General features: G+C 53.2%; 6 protein-coding genes across 6 annotated transcripts; 3 read left to right on the top strand and 3 right to left on the bottom strand.

The window, feature by feature from the left end:
• Window positions 1–268: 268 nt before the first annotated feature.
• LMH87_003628 (uncharacterized protein) lies at window positions 269–1,851 on the top strand (the record flags this gene model as incomplete). Its single annotated transcript, XM_056194727.1, has 5 exons — window positions 269–530; window positions 593–720; window positions 780–885; window positions 1,124–1,580; window positions 1,647–1,851. The coding sequence occupies 5 exons, from the start codon at window positions 269–271 to the stop codon at window positions 1,849–1,851; spliced, it is 1,158 nt and encodes a 385-aa protein (XP_056048427.1).
• Window positions 1,852–2,571: 720 nt separating this feature from the next.
• On the bottom strand, window positions 2,572–3,481 carry LMH87_003627 (uncharacterized protein; the record flags this gene model as incomplete). The annotated part of the gene is made up of 3 exons (XM_056194726.1): window positions 2,572–2,635; window positions 2,696–3,175; window positions 3,291–3,481. 3 exons carry the CDS (start codon window positions 3,479–3,481, stop codon window positions 2,572–2,574), a joined length of 735 nt encoding a protein of 244 aa, XP_056048426.1.
• Window positions 3,482–4,065: 584 nt separating this feature from the next.
• LMH87_003626 (uncharacterized protein) lies at window positions 4,066–6,596 on the bottom strand (the record flags this gene model as incomplete). Its single annotated transcript, XM_056194725.1, has 5 exons — window positions 4,066–4,786; window positions 4,846–5,507; window positions 5,556–5,929; window positions 5,982–6,253; window positions 6,307–6,596. The coding sequence occupies 5 exons, from the start codon at window positions 6,594–6,596 to the stop codon at window positions 4,066–4,068; spliced, it is 2,319 nt and encodes a 772-aa protein (XP_056048425.1).
• A 2,247-nt stretch (window positions 6,597–8,843) lies between these two features.
• On the top strand, window positions 8,844–11,298 carry LMH87_003625 (uncharacterized protein; the record flags this gene model as incomplete). The annotated part of the gene is made up of 4 exons (XM_056194724.1): window positions 8,844–9,156; window positions 9,211–11,097; window positions 11,163–11,196; window positions 11,268–11,298. The coding sequence occupies 4 exons, from the start codon at window positions 8,844–8,846 to the stop codon at window positions 11,296–11,298; spliced, it is 2,265 nt and encodes a 754-aa protein (XP_056048424.1).
• Window positions 11,299–11,493: 195 nt separating this feature from the next.
• Window positions 11,494–12,783, bottom strand: LMH87_003624 (uncharacterized protein; the record flags this gene model as incomplete). Its single annotated transcript, XM_056194723.1, has 1 exon — window positions 11,494–12,783. The coding sequence occupies one exon, from the start codon at window positions 12,781–12,783 to the stop codon at window positions 11,494–11,496; it is 1,290 nt and encodes a 429-aa protein (XP_056048423.1).
• A 1,198-nt stretch (window positions 12,784–13,981) lies between these two features.
• Window positions 13,982–15,648, top strand: LMH87_003623 (uncharacterized protein; the record flags this gene model as incomplete). Its single annotated transcript, XM_056194722.1, has 4 exons — window positions 13,982–14,143; window positions 14,200–14,274; window positions 14,352–15,290; window positions 15,346–15,648. The coding sequence occupies 4 exons, from the start codon at window positions 13,982–13,984 to the stop codon at window positions 15,646–15,648; spliced, it is 1,479 nt and encodes a 492-aa protein (XP_056048422.1).
• Between the last annotated feature and the right edge of the window lie 784 nt (window positions 15,649–16,432).

The raw sequence follows: 16,432 nt of genomic DNA, 5'->3' as shown, positions 1-16,432 counted from the left end.
TAGCAAACCACCTAAAACTGACTGGTCCAGAGCGCAAGCTCATTTCGCCAGGCAGCACAACGCCCTTTCAGCCTTTCCATCCCATGCCGGGGAACAAGTTTGCGACGACGCGTATCTCTTCCACCTTCATCGCCGAGCAGCGACATCCCATGGACGGTAGATTCTGAAGCTCAAGTTCACTCGTTGCCTGCCTCTCCCGCCTTTTGTTCTTCATTGTCGCATCGACGCGCAACTCTTTTGTTTTGTGCTCGCCTGCTCGCCGCAAACCATGACGGACAAGCTACCTCCGAATTTGCTGGCGCTGTTTGCGCCGCGCCCGCCGCTGCGATGGGTCGAGGCGCCTGATTATGCCCCCGAGAAGCGAAAGACGGCGCACATTGATGGGATGGCTGCCTTTTTGCCCGACCTGAAGGCGTACAAGGAGAATGACACGAGCGTTCCTACGGAGAGCTGGCTCGAGGCGCGCGATCGCAAGAAGCTCGAGAAGAAGGCCGCCGTGGAGGACTTGTCCGCCAACGCGCCCAAGTATTGTATGGATGGTGGAACTCATCTTTGCAATATAAATGCTGACTTTTTCCTCTTTTCTCTGCAGACAAACCTAATGACGATCCTCTAATTCGCGGCGATGCGTTCAAGACTCTGATTGTCGCGCGCCTGAGCTACGATGCTGACGAGCGTGATCTGGAGCGCGAGTTTGGTCGCTTTGGGCCTATTGAGCGTGTATGTTCTTCTTGACTGCTGCTGCTGATGTGTTGATTGATCACTGACATGCTTCATAGACTCGCATTGTCGTCGATACGCACGCCGCCGAAAAGGGAAACAAGAAAAAAAAGCCACATCGAGGCTATGCATTTGTCGTCTTTGAGCGCGAAAAGGACATGAGAGGTAATTTCCCCTTTATTTCCACCCCCTTTAGGACCATTCCATCGGCGTTTCTCAGAGCTGTGGCCCTCAAGCTTGCCCTCTCTATTTGGTGTGCGCAAAGAGACTTTCACGGCCCTCAAGCTTGCCTGTCTCTGCGGCCATCGTATTCCCTCTCCTCTATCGAGCACACCTGACAAAGTTTCACGTATCGCTGGTAAGCATTGCTAACAACTGCGCTCTGTTGCGCGACCCCGAATAGCGGCTCTGGATGCCTGCGATGGTATTCGTATCAAAGATCGACGAATCAAGGTAGATGTTGAGCGTGGTCGAACAGTCAAGGGCTGGAAGCCAAGACGACTCGGCGGTGGCCTTGGGGGTCGAGGATACACGAAGGCCCTTCCCGCTCGGCCCGGTGGCCCTGGCGGCTTCGGCGGTGGTTTCCGCGGGGGTAGAGGAGGGTTCGATGGCGGTCGCGGCCGTGGTGGCTTCCGTGGCGGCTTTGGTGGTCGCGGGGGAGGCTTCCGAGGCGGTGATCGGGACTTTGGTGGTCCGCCTCGTGGCGACCGTGGCGATCGAAATGGATTTCCTCCCAGAGACGCGCCCTCCGGCCCTGGTGGCTTTGACAGACGCAACGGCGACCGTGGCGATCGTGGCTTCGACCGTGGCGACCGTGGTGGTGATCGTGGTGGTGACCGAGGTGGCCGCTTCGACGACAGGCGCGGAGACCGGGATCGCGATCATCGCGATCGTAACCGCGACCGCGATCATGACCGCGGCGACAGACCCCCTCGTGACGGCGGTAGATTCGGCGATCGCGACGGTGGCCGCCGCACCGGAAGCAACAATGAACCAATTGGTGGTCGGCGCGAAGGTGGTGGGTATCGTGACCGGGACAGAGACTTTGACCGCCCCCGCGATGATGACAACAGAAAGCGAGGATATGAAGGCGGAGGTTACGAGGATCCCAGGAAAATCCGCAGATACTAAACTGCCTCAGATCCCTTGCAAACTGCCACGATCCGGCGCTACTTACACCGCGCTTGTTCTTGTTTGGTACTGGAGGCGCCGGCTTGATACCTGTCTGTTGCGATCCCATGGTAATACGGGAAGGTAAACGTTCCTTTTTGTCCTATTCTATTATCTGTCCTTTCTATCATTGCATTTAAAACTACGGCGTCAACAAGCGGAAGTATAAAAAAGTACGATGAAAAGAAGAAATAAAATTGAAAACAAGTCAACGCAGAAACGGTTGGTCTCTTGGTTGTTTTCAAGGTAAGGCAGAGAGGTAAGCACACTCTGGCCTCGGATGTACCTAATATCTCATCAGCATGCTTCTCCGACGTGGAGTTATTCGAGAGATGTAAAGTATAGTAGCTAGCATTTGCTTGGGGCTGGCCGAAATGGCCAATGTATAATACTAAAACGATTGAGAACTTGTCACGAGTGCCGCTTGACGAGGCAATGGTTGTAAATTTGAAGTGGTATATTCAACATTTTGTCTTTTGAACTGGGAAATGAAAAGACATTTTCGTCCTTTGCATATATATCAACTTCATGTCCGTAACGTAAAACAAAAGATCCCAAGCCAACGCCAATACAAACGAATTTTATTCCCACATGAATATCATGCCAGCGATGATGCGGTGTTTAGTATCTCGCAAGAATTTTTGGTTTTCATAATGCCCGTTTTCCTCCTGCCATGTATGTTTAATCCTGGTCCATGGCAGAGGTTTCAACCTGGGTGACTTCGCCCGTGGCCGCGCTCCAGTAACTATTACAAAAAAAAACGTTAGCCAGCGTTCACGGAATGCAAAGGGGGAGAGATACATACGCTAGAACCTTGACCTTGAACTCGCTCAGGCACACGTCAAACATCTTGAGTAGCCTCGTCTGGCGGGAGTCGAGGACGTCGCCCTCCTTGCAGACGACGTAGGCCTCGCCGGTGCCTTCCTCGTCGCCGAGGACGACCTTGCCCTTGACCATGCGCGTGGGGACGTTGAGCCGGCGCAGCTCCGGCTCCAGGGTGTGCTCGAGGGGGATGTCGTGCTCGGCGGGCACCTCGCCGGCGGTGGCGTAGACGACGCCCGTGGGGATGGAGAAGGCGCGGGGGGCGGTAACGCCGGCGCGCGCAAAGTCGACGAGCGCGAGGCCGTCAAAGTAGGTCAGGATGGACTCGGCCGCGCGGTTGGTGAAGACGAGGCCGACGTTGCCCGTCAGCAGGCGCGACACAGCCTCGATGCCCGGCGCGGCGGCCTCTTCGGGGGTCTGGCCCAGGGCCTTGGCCATGAGCTTGGTCTTGCCAAAGAAGAGTCTGTGGAAGAAGCAGGAGGGGTCAGTACAAAAGCGAAGCTTTGTTCCTCGTGTGTCCTTGTAATTGCGCGCGGCGAGGGGTGACGAAAGGCTGGATGGGAGGGCGGAGAGCTTACCTGCTATCGGACAGCTCGCGGCGGACGTCCTTGAGGTAGTTGTTGCGCATGTTGTCGACGCTAAACACGAAGCAGTGCTGGTACTCGGGGACGGCATCGCGAATGTTCTGAAAGAGCTTGTCCTTTTGCTCGCGGCCCTTTTTGTTGACCTGGGTGAGGTTGAAGGTTCTGGAGCGCTTCGACTTGGGCATTTTGGCGGCTTATATATATGATCGTCCCTGTTTCTGTACTTTTCTTTCCTTCTTGACACCGTTTGTAGTGTTGAACCTGGCGAATTGGGTGAAAAAAAAGTAATGGGCAGAATCCGGACTGATAAGATAAGCGCAGGAAAAAAAAAATCGTGGTGGTGGTTTTTTTTTCTTGTCCACACAAAACTATGCGCCCGGATTGGTCCGCTGCGCTTCGGGGTCTGACCCCGCTGTGGGCGCTATGGGGGAGGTGCTGAACCTCTGTAGAGGCAGCCTTACAACAGCTGACTGCTGTAATGACACGCTCATATTTTTCTAGAAGAACAATGTCCCCGTTCAGGTTCTAGTAAAGAGCTTTTGTAAGACTCTCAGCATTTTTTTTTTTTTTGTGATGTCCCCTGGTTTGACCTTGGAATTGGTAACACGAACAAGTGATACGTATAGCTTAGCAATATCATGTGAGAATGTAAATATAATTTGCCTCCTTGAAGTCTATAAATAACAATATGAGAACGCCTCAGACGCTTTCTATAGTCGCAAGAAAAAAAAAGGAAAAAAAAAACCGATTAAAAAGGGGAGAAATCACTTTACGCCTTAGTGTTGTCCTTCTCATGCTTCCAAAAGCAGTACTTGGCTGTCGTAACTTCTTTCCAGTACCGAGCACCTGTAAAGACGGCTGCAGGTCCAAAAACCAGGAACGAAATCATTGATACCAAGCCAGCACGAAGTGCGCCCCAAGTCGTAGTGTAGCCCTGGAGCCGCGTGCTGACGATGCTAGTAACTGTGCCACCAACAAGACTGCCCACTAGAACAAAAGTTTCGCGAGCTTTGAACGTATCCATCAATTGATTCGATGGAACCAATCCTCTAAGCCATGGCAGCACAATCATACCAAAATGTGCGGCAGCGGCGGCAGCTGTCACAACACTGTACAATGCCTTGAGCGACGGCATATCGCTGTTGTTGATATCCAGGAAACCTTTCTTGTCGTTTTTCAAGGCCTGCTCATCTTTCGTTCGCGAATAAGTGATTTGTGTGACTGGGGCAATTAGAAGTGGCGCAAGTCTCCAAAGATACGAGGCTTCGGCCTGGCCCTTTGATCGCGCAGTGATGCAAAACGCAACGGCCGCGACGGCAAAGCTAATGACTGTAGCTGGGGCTAGAGATTTGATGGCAGCTGGTCTCACCGGCCGTCCAACCATGATGTTGGCGACGGCTCCTGCGTTTTTGATCTCAGTGAGACCAAGATAGATCGGGATGATGGTCGTGGCGCCGATAACGTCCGCAGCCAGGGAATACAGTCCAGTGCTGCAAGGCAGTTAGAGACGGAAAGCTTGAAAGATGAATATAGAGATTGGAAAACTTACAGCTTCATAAGAGGACCGAGCATGGCCTGTCGGTTGCAGCGGCGATATCTCTCGACTGTCCAGTAGACGGCCAAGGTAGTGAGGAGGGAAGTGCTGTACAGTGCTGCTAATGCGTTCCCTCCCGGAGCAGGTGACAGAGCCTTCCCAAATCCTGTAAAGTGCTGCAAAGCGGTTTTAAAGAAAGATACTGGTGCATTGTCCGTCGTGCAAATCATCTTGGCAGCAACCCATAGCCCGGCATACGCAGCGACTGCGCCGGCGTTCCACCAGCCATTGTTGACATTCTTGGCAGGGAGCTCGTCGGCGAAGGGTATAAAGTGTGGACTATATGGCAGCGGAAGCTGGTCCAGCTTTGCAGTGTTGAACATGATTGCTCTGTTCAAATCGTGCTTCGTGTCGAGAGAGAGATTCTCAGCCACCAGCGGAAAGAGGCGTAGAAAAATTTGGTTCTGCATCGCTTGCGACTCTTGCATGTCAAAGGCGTCGTTCCTTGAATACTCGACGTGATCCTGGCGAGCTGCTTTGGTGTCAAGAAAAGCAGACTCGAGTGCCGACTTTGGAATTTTGCCTCCAAACCTGTCCAGGCAATAAGTAAGCTGGTTCACCAGTGCAGCAGCATCTTGGATGGCCATATTGCAACCCTGGCCAGTGATGGGGACCATCTAGAAGAGTCAGTATACAATCAGACCTCAAAGAACAAGTCGAAATACCTTGTGCGCGGAATCTCCCACAGTCACCAGCCGGCCAAAGTGCCATGTATCGAAAACCCAGTTTTGTAGCGGCAGCATACCGTTCGTCTCGCTGCTTCCCTTCCACAAATCACCAAGAGTAACTCCGGCCAACACCTCGTCGTCAAAACGCTTCTCTACGAGCGCGTCTATATCGTCTTTTGTGTATCGAGGCGCCTTGTTTCCTTTGATGGGCTCTGGAAGTCTCTCCATCAAGCCCCAGAATATACGGCCCTCGGCGTTTGCGTATGTGAGATAGGATCGGCCGTGATTGGCTTCCATGGCGAGCAGGCGAGGAGGGAAAGGCTTGTCAATGTATGCAATTCCAAACAAGGTTGCGTATTGGATGCTGACGTCTGCATGGTAATTAGTGCGAAAAAATGGTCATGGGTCAAGGAGACAACTTACTGTCTTCCTCAGTCACGAGCGGGTGATTTGGACATGCCTTAGCGGCCATACGCCGCATTTCTTTGCGTACAATGCTGTGAACGCCGTCGGCACCAATAACAATATCTCCATGAAAGACTTCGCCATTGGTGGTAAGAACATCCACACCAGTGTCGGTCTCGAGAATCTCATGGACTCGTCTATTGACAAGGATCTTTGACTGGTCTCTAAGGTTGCCGTACAGCACATTGAGTAGGTGCTGTCTATGGCAGCTGCATGTCACGTAGCCATATCTAATATTAATGTTAGAAAAAATTCTTTGGTGTGTATGGTACGAGATAGTCACCTGTGTCTGAAATGCTCCGCGGTTGCGGGCGAAAACATGGTCACGCCGTTGACTGTGACGCTCAAATCCTCGACTTCGTCTGCACCAGTGTAGAAAGCGTCGAGACACCCTAGCTGATCTAGCACGCGAAGCGAGTTTGACAGAAAGATGCCTGTGCCGACACGTGGAGTGATCTCGGCATGTGCTTCGAGAAGGATGTAGTCAATGTCGAGCTGCTCCAGCATGTTGGCGAGTGCCAGCCCTGTAGGGCCGCCACCAACAACGATGACTTTGAAGTCGTATTTCGACATCCCGAAGACCAGCCAGAGAACTAAAAATGACTATGAAATACTGACTTCGAGTATTAGTCTGGCAGAAGCTGTGTATTATAGATAGACGATGCAGACCAAACAGAGAAATGCTCTGCAGCGTGCGAATGTGTATTTATACATGTTGAGTACGTGTTGGATATACTCTTGAAGCTGACAGCAACATATACAAGCATGGAATAAATCAGACTATACGCATGCAGAATTCCAATTTCGGAATGATTGTCGCAAGCTGCTGTCAGGCCGTTTTTGTAAATCTTAAACGGTGCATCCTAAAGCGGTAAGTATACTAAACGACGGGCAAAGTTGCCACAGTCAGCGCCTGGCAAGGCGCTGGCCGATCCAATCTATTTAAAGAGTAGCCGCCGCCCACAAAAAATAGGTGTATTTTCCTGTTCTCTTTTTGGTATTTATTCTGTACGAGTTCTTCAGTGCAAATGTGGCAGTCGAGGTCTACTGAACTTTGATCAGTGCTGCGGTCAAAACGCGTGTGTTCATACAGCCACAACTCCACGGCGAGGGCTGTGAAGCCTCAATACGAGGACGTACTATTACAGAGGGGCCGCTTTACTATTTGCCGGTAGAATGTTGAGTTTTTCTCAAGACTCGGCTCGCAGAGGCGCATCCGAGCTTGTTTATGGCGGGGCTGGAAGTGATGAAACTCTTGTGTAGAGAAAGACATGTACTTTCCATCATATAAGAATTCCAGGTGACGGAGTGCTTCGGTCTCAAAGATATCATTGTAAAATCAAAAGATGCCGGGCGGGCCGTCCCACGACCACTGAGAGGGAATGGTATGAGTAAGCTACGTATACTGCGTAAGTTTACGAAGCTTGTGGGCGTCATGACCAGCAGAGATGTGGTGTGAGTTTATTAGTCTGAAAAGCTGGTAGCTACAATTATCAAGGCCCAAGCTGCCTTTCAATTCATCGGGCGCGGTGACCGTGAATGGCCGGTAGTTTGGGGGTTTTTTTTTTTTTTTTGGCTGTCAGATAAAAAATGGGCGAGACTCCCCGATTATGAGGCGTTTTGCATGAACGCCAATTATGGCGCTGAGAAGCACCAATATTGTTTGGTCGCAATTGTCAGCGTCCCCTATCAGCCGCTTCTCACCATGTAAACTTGGCGTTGAGGTATGGACCCTCTTCAGTGAAGTTTATGGGTCGAGAATATACATGAAACTTACAACACATGGACACGTACGACATAACAGGCTTTTACCCGTACTGCTTTTAACCTACCCTCAATCGGCTTCATGAATGAGGTCTATTGCGGCGGACGGGCTCCGTAAGACGGTCCCAATCGCAATGACGATCCCTCTATAACCGTGTCTTGGTTTCTTGGTTTCTAGCGACCCACCAGTCTCATCACCTTTCTCCCCGTCGAAACCGCGCTCGCGTCCCAGCTCACGTTCTTTTTACTCAATGACTCAATGATAATAACCCCATCTTTGCTGCACGAGGTGTGTCCGTGAGCGCCTCCTTGACCCTACCGGGTCCCATAGTCACCCTTGGCGTGCAACTCTGTATCGAGCGATTCGAGGATTTAATAACCCCGAAATCTCACAAGCCCAGCTTGGCGCATTCCTTCTAGGCCCGCTCGAGTCTAGCAAACCAGGCACCTACCACGGGGCGCGCGCGCACTCCATCTCCATTGCTTACTCGCTATGCTGTTATGGGAAGGTCAGCCAGGGCCGCTAAGCCCCGATCCTACGCTGGCGTCTCGGGTATTCGCCCAGGGGGAAGCAGCTGACTGCTGTCAGTGCAGGAATAACACCACGTTCATTTGATGAACAGCTGCAGGGTGCACGGGAGTTGCAGCTTTGTTTGTGTCAACCACCGGAATCTGATGAGCAGGCACTATGGACAAATCGGGTAAGATAATGCGATCGTACCTTGTGTGTCTATTATTCCATCAATGCCTTTAGCTTCTGTCTTCCTCATTAACCTTGGCGCGATGCTGTGGAGAAAGGTAGAACGCCCCCAGGCGGCCATGCAGGTTCATTGCGGTGCTTTTACGGCGAGATGCCGCCGCCAACACCGCGAACTCATTGGCGGACGGTGGTATGGGCCGTGTCGAAGACGAGTGTACCTGTAGAAAATGCCGGACCGGCCCGTAGAAGTCCAAGATGAAAAAGGCCCCCTCCCCCACTACTTCGACAGCGATTTCCTGCACTGGTTGTCACAGATCATTCCTGCAGTCTGTCGAGATCTACTTGTGTACCAAACCATGAAGATTTCTACCCTCCTGGCCCATACGGCCCCCCTGTTTGCCGCGTTGGCAGCAGCTCTTCCCGCTGGAGAGTCTGCTTTGGAGGAGAGACAATCTGCCTCGTCCTGGTTTTTGCCCAACCTTGATCACACCTCGGGTCCCGTCCGAGGCTATGTCCCCAACTTGCCTACTTACGACTACCCCGTCTACAAGTCTGTCAAGTCTGGCGACTCTCAGGGTCTCATCAACGCCATTACTTCTGATGGCCCTAGCGGCGCTCGCAACAACTGTTGGCTCGCCGGCCAGCCTCGTGTCATTTACCTCGCTCCCGGTGAGCAGCTTTCATTCTCAACTGGGACGTTTCAGTTTTACTAACAAACCCTAGGCACATACACTCTTTCGTCTACCCTGTTCATGTACACTGACACCGTCATTATCGGTGACGCTTCCAACCCGCCCATCATCAAGGCCGCTTCCGGCTTCAATGGTGACTATCTGATTGTTGGTGGCCAGGGTGATGGCGACGCTCGCCCTTGCGGTGGCTTCGGCGGAGAGACCCATTTCTCCATCATGATCAAGAACGTTGTTCTTGACACCACTTCCAACACCGGCAAGAACAGCTTCACTGCTCTTAGCTGGGCCGTTGCTCAGAACTGCGCCCTGGTCAACGTGAAGATCAACATGCCCCAAGGTGCTCACACGGGTATGGTGATGAACGCTGGGTCGACCATCTCTGCTTCTGATGTTCACTTCACCTACGGTAACGTCGGCCTGCACTGGAATGGCCACCAGCAGGGACAGCTCAAGGGCATGTCTTTTGACAAGTGCACCACCGGTATCCTGGTCGACGGCGGCAACACGATCAGCATTCTAGCCCCTTCGTGCGACACTGTCGGCAACTGTGTTGTACTCAACTCTGGAAACCCATGGATTGCCGTCATTGACGGCCAAAACATCAACTCCGGCGACTTCTTCACTAGCAGAGTGCAGTACCCTAACTTCATGCTAGAGAACATCTCCAACGACAACGGCAATATCAACCTCGTCACCGTTAATGGTAACGCCAAGGTTGGCGGCAAGAACAGCCTCGGCACTTACATCTACGGTAACACTCGTGGTACCAACCCCATCTACCAGACCAACCCGACCGAGAAGGCTCCCAACCGGCCTGGCGCGCTGGCACCTGGTGGCAAGTATCCCTCCATGAGCGCCCCCCAGTATGCGGATAAGAAAATCTCCGATGTCATCAACCTGAAGGATGTCAACCAAAACGGCGGCTTCAACTTGCACGGTGACGGCAGCGTCGATGACACTAAGGCTCTCCAGGGTGCTCTCAACACCGCTGCCAGTAAGGGAAAGATCGCGTACCTTCCCTTTGGTGTTTACAAGGTTACCTCCACTATCACCATCCCTCCTGGCACTGAACTGTATGGTGAGGCTTGGTCCACCATTTCCGGCTCAGGAAATGCTTTCGCTTCTGAATCGAACCCTACCCCGGTTGTTCAGATTGGCAGCACTCCTGGCCAGAAGGGTACTGCTCGTGTGCAGGATATTCGGTTCACCGTTCACGAGGCCCTTGCTGGAGCCATTCTTCTCCGCATCAACATGGCTGGTAACAGTCCCGGCGATGTTGCCGTCTTCAACTCCCTCAACACCATTGGTGGCACCCGTGATACCGACATCAACTGCAGCAACGAGGGCAGCTGCAAAGCTGCCTACCTCGGCATTCATTTGGCGGCTGGCTCGTCTGCATACATTGACAACTTCTGGTCGTGGGTTGCTGACCACGCTGTCGATGACAGCAACAAAGGCATTCGTGCCGCCATTAAGGGTGGTGTCCTCGTTGAGTCTACTGCTGGAACTTGGCTTGCTGGTGTCGGTTCCGAGCACAACTGGCTCTACCAGATCGCTTACCACAACGCGGCCAATGTCTTTGTTGGCATGTTCCAGAGCGAGACCAACTACAACCAGGCCACCCACGGCGCTCCTCTCAACCCTCAGCCATTTACCATCACCAGCTCGGATCCGGACTTTGCCTGGTGTAATGGTGGTGACAGCACCTGCCGCATGAGCCTTGGCCAGTTCTACACTGGTAGCAACAAGGCCATCTATCACTACGCTGCAGGCAGCTGGAACTTCAAGTCCCTGACTGGCGTTGACCAGGGCCTCATGAACGTCATCCACGACACTGTGAGCGATGCCCATCTTCACGGATTCTGCGCTGGCCCCAATGTCAACAAGATCATGCGCCTGCCGAATGGTAGCCAGTTCGGTAGCGCAGGAAGTGACGGTTATGGTGGCTCTTGGGAAACTTTGGTCGCCGACATTGCAAGCCAGTCTTAAACATAAAATGCGGGCATCGTGATTCCAGGTACATATTTTCTTTAACATTTTGTTTGTCATCACTGTATATACTTTGGATATCGGTCTAAAGCTAGATAGCAAACAACTTTTGATACACAAAATATCATGAGTATGCACAGCGGCAGAGATAAGTGAAATGATGAGCATAAGCCAAGATGTCCGAGAAAGGACATTATGTATATTTAGAGTAAACCGAATATAGCCCCTGTAAGTACGGCATGATTTTATCGAAGAACTGACCGGCCAATCCGGGCCATCAGGGTTCTAGCACCCGGCTATGTACATACATGGGACGCATCTGTCATTATCTTTTACCCAAAAAAGTCAAGGCACCAAGAACATAGCCGTCAAGTCCCGTCTGTAATGTCGGCATTATGACCGGTGCAAACATAGGGGAATGATTGGCCGGAATGTCCTTGGAAATGGTGCCTTGGGCTTCAATCTGATCCCACCTTGACTCTTCGATACTGCCGTACATGAAGAAGCAGTATGGCTTGTCCACTGCCGTAGCCAAAATGGAAAAGTCCTCGCTGCCGCCGAGGCGCGGTAAGCTCCTATTGTACTGGCCTTTTTCCTCACCAAAGTGCACCGAGAAAGTATCCTCGATTTTCTTGGTGGTTTCAATATCGTTGATTGTCAATGGGAACGATCTCGTCATCTTGAACTCGGGCTCCTTGGTAGACTCAGCACAGGCGCACTCAGAAGAGACAACAGCCTTGATGCGACGCATCATGCGCTCTCTCGTCTCGACGGTGGTGGAGCGGGTGTCGATTCCCAGGACGGCAGAATCAGCAATGACGTTCTCAGCGTCGCCGGCGTGGACAGTCGCCACGGTCACGACACTCGAATCTGCGGGGTCCGTCTCGCGACTAACAAGTGTCTGAAGCTTCATAATTGTACTGGCGGCAATGACAATAGGATCGATAGACGTGTGCGGCATGCTGGCGTGGGAGCCACGACCATGAATTGTCACCTCCATGCTGTCCGCGCTCGTGGCGACGATACCGCGGCCGGTGCCAATGGAGCCCGCACGGAAGGGCATGACATGCGCTCCGAGGACGACATCTGGGACAGGGACACCGTGGCGAGTGTAGAGGCCATCGTCGATCATGGCCTGCGCTCCGGTTCCGCGCTCCTCGGCAGGCTGGAACACGAGCACGAGAGTGCCCGACCAGGTCGCTCGCGCAGAGAATAAAGCTGCAGCGGCACCAAGGAGGCATGTTATGTGCATGTCGTGGCCGCATGCATGCATCACGGGCTTCTCCACGCCCGTGGCGGCGTGAACCATGCGCTTCGTGCTGGCATACGGAAGGCCGGTCCGCTCCTCCACGGGGAGGGCGTCAATGTCAGCGCGGAGGAGAACGGTGGGACCATCGCCGTTGGTGAGCACGGCGGCGAGTCCATGACCACCGATATTCGTCTTGACGATGATATCATCGGGGCCAATGACCTTGAGCTTCTCGGCAATCAAGGTGGCGGTTTGGGATTCTTGGTTGGAAAGCTCCGGGTTCTGGTGAAGAAACTTGTACAGCTCCTGCAGCGGGCCGAGATCGGGCCTGTGCTGGGCTACGACCTGGGACAGTGCGGATGCCATGTTTCAAAGTCTCCGGCGAAAAGTTCGATTGTGCTACTTTCTGGCTTTCGTTTTGTATTGTGTAGAGGACGCCGAGTTGCCATCTGGAAATGGTGAGCTCATGGTTCTAGCACAAACCTTCCCCCCCGCCTTGGACGTGGGGGTTGGAGGGGAGTAGCGCGGCCTATCGGGTACAGCGTGCGGATGTGGCGGGAGGAAGACGAATGAGCAAGACGCGACTTAAAACGAAATGAAGATCCATTTCGCCGTTTTCAAGCTCAAAATGGGCTCGGTTGACAATGTCTGTGCAATTACTGCTGGGTGTGGTAGTTGACGGTCTTGCTGTGGCGGCGTGGCCGTTGCTAGCGGGCGGCGACAAGGCTGACTATAATGCATCAAGAAGTACGATTTGATGAAACCTTTAGATCTAATCTAATTTTTGTTCTTTATTCTTATATTTGACCATGGATATTCTTTGTTGGTCAACAGGAGCGGCGATGCAAGAGTTGGTGCCGGATGTCCGGTTTGCTGCCGCTTCAACGGTTTGCTCGTTTCGTATATTTAATTTCCCTGGAATCTCCTAGTACTACGTATCTGAGCACTGCAGCTCCCAAACCTATATATATGCCAATATGTTTGCTTCTTTGTCCGCGGTTTCCCAGGCAGCTCCCGTTGTACGAACGCAAGGTGCAACGTCTGGGGCCCAAAAGGGTAAGGCGGCAACGCACGGGCCAGGCGTGGCAGCGATGACACCAACTGCCATTTTTTGCCCAAAACCCTCTCCTCTGCCGCCGCGGCGTCCCAAAACCCTTCTCGACGACACACTTCACCGAAGCCAGACTTTGTTCCAATCTCTCTCCCTCCTCGCGCCATCCTCCAGACGAATCTCGCATAGATTCCCTCCTCTATCTCAGAGTTTTTATTACATCCATTATCCCCAATCACCCTCTCTTCCCCCACAACCTCCCTTTTGCCTCTATTAAGCGGGCTCTTTTTTTTCTGTTTGTCATCTCAGCAAAAGGAATCACCACCTCTTCCTTCCCTTCGACATTGCGCCCAGAATCCATCTAGGCCCGACTCTCGATCGACTCGTCCCGATCCACCCCCATCTTTGCACATATATTAGCATATTTGCCCTGCGCATTTAGCCTTGTTTGTGCCGATATCGCCCACCTCCTAGCCGCGACGCAGTCACTTCACATCACACGCACACATCACTATGGCTACCAACGGCAGCTTCGCTCAGCAGGACCAGCACAAGGCCGCTGTTGAGCAGTTCCCCGCCTCCGCCGACAACAGCAACTTGGCCAAGGATGAGGTCGGCTGGTACTTTGTCGAGCAGTACTATACAACTCTGAGCAAGTCTCCTGAGAAGCTTCACGTGAGTCTACCCGATGACGCTTCGCAACACGAACCGAACTAATCAGTGGCATATAGCTCTTCTACAGCAAGCGCTCTCAGCTGGTCTGCGGCCAAGAGGCCGAAGTCGCCAACGTCTCTGTCGGCCGTCAGGTATGCAGCTCCCCTTGGCCCTTGTAATAAGCCTCCTCCACAAGAGCACCCAGACTAATTTGAAATCGCGCCTACAGGCCATTCAAGAGCGCCTCAAGTCCCTCGAATTCCAGGACTGCAAGGTTCGCGTCTCCAACGTCGATTCCCAGGCTTCCGACGACAGCATCGTCATCCAGGTCATCGGCGAGACCTCCAACAAGGGAGCTGAGCCGAGGAAGTTTGTGCAAACTTTCGTCCTCGCCAAGCAGCCTTCTGGATACTTTGTCCTGAACGACATGCTGCGATACATCGATGAAGAGGATGATACTGAGGCTGAAGAGGCCGAAGAAGAGTCTGCCGCCCCCGCCTCCGAGGCTCCCGAGCCCGCTCCCGAGCCTGTCGTCGAGGCTGCCCCCGTGGAGAAGAAGCTCATCTCCGAGGTCGCTGAAAAGGCGACCGCCAACGGCAAGCATACCGAGGCTGAGCCCAAGGTCGAGGCTCCTGCTGCACCTGTCGCTGAGCCCATTGTTGAGGAGCTCGCCGAGGAAGAGATCAAAGAGGAGGAGAAGCCCAAAGAGCCTGCTCCTACCCCTGCCAAGGTCGAGACTCCTGCTCCTGAGCCTACCGGTCCTCCCAAGCCCATGACTTGGGCTAGCCGCGCTGCAGCGGCTGCTGGACCCCGCCCTGTTGTCCCGCTGCCTAAGACTGCTACTCCTCCCGCCACCAATCAGAGCCGCGCCCCTGCTCCCGCTGCCGCAGCTGCTCCTGCTCCTACTCCTGCGGCTACTGCTACTGCTCCTGCCGCCGCCGCCGCTGCCGCCGCCGAGTCCGCTCCCAAGGAAACTTCCGGCTGGCAGACTGCTGGCGCCGACTCCAAGCGCCAGAACAAACCCCAGTCCACCTCCGCTGGTGCAGCTGAGAAGGAGGGCACCATGGGCTATGTCAAGTATGTCACCGACAAGGTCCAAGATGCTGACCTGCGAGCTGCCCTTGCCGCTCACGGCGAGCTTAGCTACTTTGACATCAACCGCCAGAAGGTATGTGTTAAATTTGAGATCCCTTACATCGTAGACAAGTTGCTAACCTTTACAGAACTGCGCATTCGTCGAGTATAAGACGCTTGAGGGATACCAGGCAGCTGTGTCTAGCAACCCTCACACCGTGAATGGCGAGAATATTATCGTTGAGCCTCGTCGCCCCAAGACTGCCGGCCACAATGGTGGCGCCAGCTTCGGCGCTGGCCGCGGCAACGGCGCTCCCCGTGGCCGAGGCGGGTTCGAGGGCAACCGCAACGGTGGCCAGGGTAACAACCGTGGCAATTTCGGTGGCCAGAACCGTGGCCGTGGTGGCGCTGCTCGCGGCCGTGGCGGTGCCCAGGCCGCCAACAACGCCTAAATGGGTATTAGCATTGCTATCGACAAGAATGGAAGTCGGCAAGATAATAATGCTGCTTAGACGGTAATTTGTGGTGTCTATGGCAGGCGACCTTGGGACGATGCGCATGCTTCAAGTGGAGATGTAATGGAAGGGGCAAGCGTCGAATTTACAAACGTGGCATGCATCTACCCGAGATGCATGGATGTACTGGAGTCTGGATGGGAGCGAATCGATTTATTGATTTGGACTGGAGGTAGCGCAGCCTCTCGCGACAAGACGTCATCTGTCTGGCAGTCGCGCGCGCTATCTGGGGATGTTTTTGGCTTGTTTTGTTTTTACTTCAATGCATTGCGGGCGGAAAAAAAGCTGCATCTATACCATGAACGGACAATGTATGAAGCCGAAGAGGAACACCCTGGACCGGGTAATGTGCTTTCTACAAAAAGATGTACGAGTACATGGTGCGTGCAAGGGAACAACGGAGGGGACAGTTCAGACCGGGGACTCATAATTCAAGCGGTGTATCAAAACTGGGCGAATGGAAAGGACAATCGGACATAGAAAAAGGAAGAGACAACTGGGCCTGTACAATACAATAATGAATACAACTGCTGAAGGAAGGGCTGTATATGAGTTCAACAATGAAAACCATGACGAGCCTAATACTGAAGTACATTGCATCGCTGTGACCTGAAGTCAAGAGAGTGATTGTGATAGACCAGGACGACATCGATGCCTGCTACAGGGTTCGGAGTAGGAGACGGCTAATCTGATGCTCGGAGTGTGCCGTAATGGAAGACTC

This window comes from Akanthomyces muscarius, chromosome 2 (genome assembly GCF_028009165.1).
Source record: "Akanthomyces muscarius strain Ve6 chromosome 2, whole genome shotgun sequence".
NCBI classification, from domain to species: domain Eukaryota; kingdom Fungi; phylum Ascomycota; class Sordariomycetes; order Hypocreales; family Cordycipitaceae; genus Akanthomyces; species Akanthomyces muscarius.
The sequence above is the reverse complement of the archived record's forward strand: the minus strand, read 5'-3'. Positions and strand labels throughout refer to the sequence as shown.